General features: G+C 37.7%; 1 protein-coding gene across 1 annotated transcript in view; it reads left to right on the top strand.

The window, feature by feature from the left end:
* Positions 1–3,281, top strand: part of LOC107293453 (dynein heavy chain 5, axonemal) — an 89,612-nt gene that overhangs the window by 7,189 nt on the left and 79,142 nt on the right. Inside the window, exon 4 of the mRNA XM_015822605.1 lies at positions 3,079–3,281. Within this exon, the coding sequence (XP_015678091.1) occupies positions 3,079–3,281 (203 nt within the window). The remainder of the gene's footprint in view (positions 1–3,078) is intronic.

The raw sequence follows: 3,281 nt of genomic DNA, 5'->3' as shown, positions 1-3,281 counted from the left end.
GTGTGGCCTTACCAAGGCATTGTAAAATGGTATCAACACTTCACGTGATCTTGATTCTATCCCTCTGTTAATGCAGCCTAGCACTGTGTTGGCTTTTTTGGCAGCTGCAGCACACTGCTGGCTCATATTTAAGTGATTGTCAACTAGGACTCTGTGATCCCTCTCACAGTTACTACTATTGAGCAAAGTACCACCTATATTATACCTGTGCATTTGGTTTTTCTTGTCTAAATGTAGAACCTTACTTTTTCACCATTGAATTTCATTTTATTAGATAGTGCCCAATGTTCAAGTCTGTCAAGATCCTTCTGTATCTTAAGACCATCTGGTCCTGGTGATTTGAACTTGTCTAGGGTGGACAGGTGCTCACTTACCATTTTCTTGCCTATCTCAACTTGTGTTTCTAATCTGTTTTTTACAGTACTGTTTTTGATAGGTTGGACTGTTTTTTCCCTTTGTATAAAGACGGATGCAAAAAATGAGTTAAGTAGTTCTGCTTTCTCCCTGTTGCTTGAATTTAGTTCATTGCTGGTATTGAATCAGTTATCTCGTTACATTCAGCCTGCATGCATACCAAAACAAAGCTTTATTCATTGGCCAAATTTGGTATTAAAAGAAGAGAAATGCCATTAGATTTAGAATATATATATATGTAGCACAGTGGTTCTCAACCTTTTTAATGCCGTGACCCCCAACCGGTCGTAAGTCGAGGACTAAACCGGTTGTAAGTCGAGGACTAAACCGGTCGTAAGTCGAGGACTACCCAACCGGTCGTAAGTCGAGGACTTTCCCTGCCCGGGAGCGCCGCGCATGCGTGGTTCCACCCCCTGCACCGGCCGAGGCGTAGCTGGCAAGCAGCAGAGACGGAGCAGGCCGACCACCAGCTGGCCCAGCTCAAGGGAGGTAAGGCACCCGCCGGAAAAGGGAAAAAAAAATGGCGGACAGCCTTGCTTGGCGACCCCCGTGAAATGGTCGATCGACCCCAAATGGGGTCACGACCCATAGGTTGAGAACCACTGATGTAGCATCAGAATGTTTTTACTCACGATAGTATTGCAGCAAGTTCTACTGTTCAGCATAAAAATTATAGTGATGCAGGCATCTACAAAATCATACTAGGTTATCATGTGAAATCTCCTTATCTTGCTAATGCAGTGTTAATGCCTGATGGAATTCATGATGCTTCATTCATCAGTTATCTTTGCTCTTATCAGCCTGTCATTGGACCCATGATTATGATGATCTATTGCTGCATTGTGTTAGCACATGGTTCTATGTAAAAGTCTGAAATCGATGTTTTTCTCCAGAATAATGAACATATGGTCTTGTGGAATAGTTTCATGGACTGCAAGAGCAGCTTAAGAGTTACTTCATGCATAATTACATTATTGGAATATCTTCCAAGAACATTGATGTTGAAAGTAATTGTCAAGTCATTTATGTCTATGACTTGATATTTTTATTTCAAGACCATAAAGAAGGCAGCTCCTTATTAAGAAAAAAGCCAGGAGAAACATTTGCTGAACTAATTGTAGATAATTGCTTGCTTTTACTTACTATTGTTCCAAACCCAGTCTTCTGCACCATTGCCAAATGTCCCATATAATGAATCTTTTGTCTACATAGCAATAGCACTTAGACTTATATACCACATCACAGTGCTTTACAGCCCTCTCTAAGTGGTTTACAAAGTCAGCGTATTGCCCCCAACAATCTGGGTCCTCATTTTATCAACCTCAGAAGGAGGGAAGGCTGAGTCAACCTTGAGCCATTCAGAATCAAACTCCTGGAGTAAGCAGTGAGTTAGCCTGCAATACTGCATTCTAACCACTGCACCACCACATAAGGAGTTAATCGTAGTTTTAAGATGGTGTTAGAAAAAACAGTTCCCCAATTGGGACAGTTTGTATTGTTTTCAGGCCCCTGAAAAAATTGTGATCAATTATGATAGTGTGATTCATCAAAATATGTCACAAAAATATTTTTGACATACTGCATTACATAAGATACAAAATATTTAAGTTGATTTTTAAAATCTCAGCAAAACACAGATCCAATAAAAGAGTTTTTTAAATACTTAATTTGATCAACTTTGATCTTCCTGTTAATGGATCATTTTGTCCCTTCTATCCATGGTTGGCAGTTAAAACTCTCTGAAATATGATAGCATTTATAATTTACAAAAATTACTGGTAGTCCTCATTGCAAGGAGACCATAATATAGCAATTCCCGTTGGGAGCTTTCAGAAAAGGTGACTTTAGACTATAAGAGATACAACTGTGCTGCTTCTCATGTCTGGTGCACCTCATCCTATTTCTTCTTCACCCAGACAATAATTTCTTAATTTCGTCCATCAGAAATATTAAATTTTATGCATTCTTTTCTAGTGCCTGATCTCATGTGAAATTATAAATCATTAACCTTTAGGGCTACATTTGTGTGTGCTTTTTCCCCCAGCAATAAACCTTTTCTAGAAAGATGTCTGAGGTTATAGTGGCAAAAAGGCATTGTATTAATGTTTTAAATCAAAGTTTCACTTTAAAGTTTTTATTTTTCAATTAAACATTTGCCCATAAAATTGTATTTTAAAAGAAAAAAAGCTAATAAAACTTCAAATTAGCTTATGTTTCATTGGCTGAATCAATTGATATACTATGAAGTTGTAAAATATGAATAACATGTTGCTTGTATACAAGTAAATGTTATTGATGTTTCTTTGTAGCTTCTGATATCTACTGTATGTTACATGTTGAATCCTGACTGCTGCATTCATATTAGGGTGTGATGTGGCTCACTCTTGTCTTCTCTTCACTGAACATTGTCTGCTACTTGAAAAATATACCAATTGTCCAATCATGTTAGATTGTTACATTTGTCAGATATTGCTTGAGATGCATTCCAAAGTTCAAATGTTTTTACTATTAGTACAGTCTTGTGTAAGAATATTTCAGTTCTTAGTTGTTTTATGAGACAGGAGCAAAAGATTGTTTCTACAGATCCTTGGAAAAGTATGTTTTCTAAATGTTTCAGAATTCAGAATAATTCAATGATTAAAATCATTGTGCTTCTTTACTTAGGACCAAGGTGTGGAAATCACTGCCGAATACCTGGAAAGATTGTACATCTTCTCCCTAATGTGGAGTGTTGGGGCATTGCTGGAATTGGAAGACCGTTGGAAGTTGGAGCACTGGCTCCGTAGTCATGAAAAAATAAATCTTGATCTTCCTAATATCCCAGAAGGAAGTGAAGACACTATGTTTGACTACTATGTTACCAGTGA

This window comes from Protobothrops mucrosquamatus, unplaced genomic scaffold (assembly GCF_001527695.2).
Source record: "Protobothrops mucrosquamatus isolate PMUCROS unplaced genomic scaffold, P.Mucros_1.0 scaffold1621, whole genome shotgun sequence".
Classification (NCBI taxonomy): domain Eukaryota; kingdom Metazoa; phylum Chordata; class Lepidosauria; order Squamata; family Viperidae; genus Protobothrops; species Protobothrops mucrosquamatus.
Note: the sequence above shows the minus strand (reverse complement) of the source record. Positions and strands in the feature narration are given on the sequence as shown.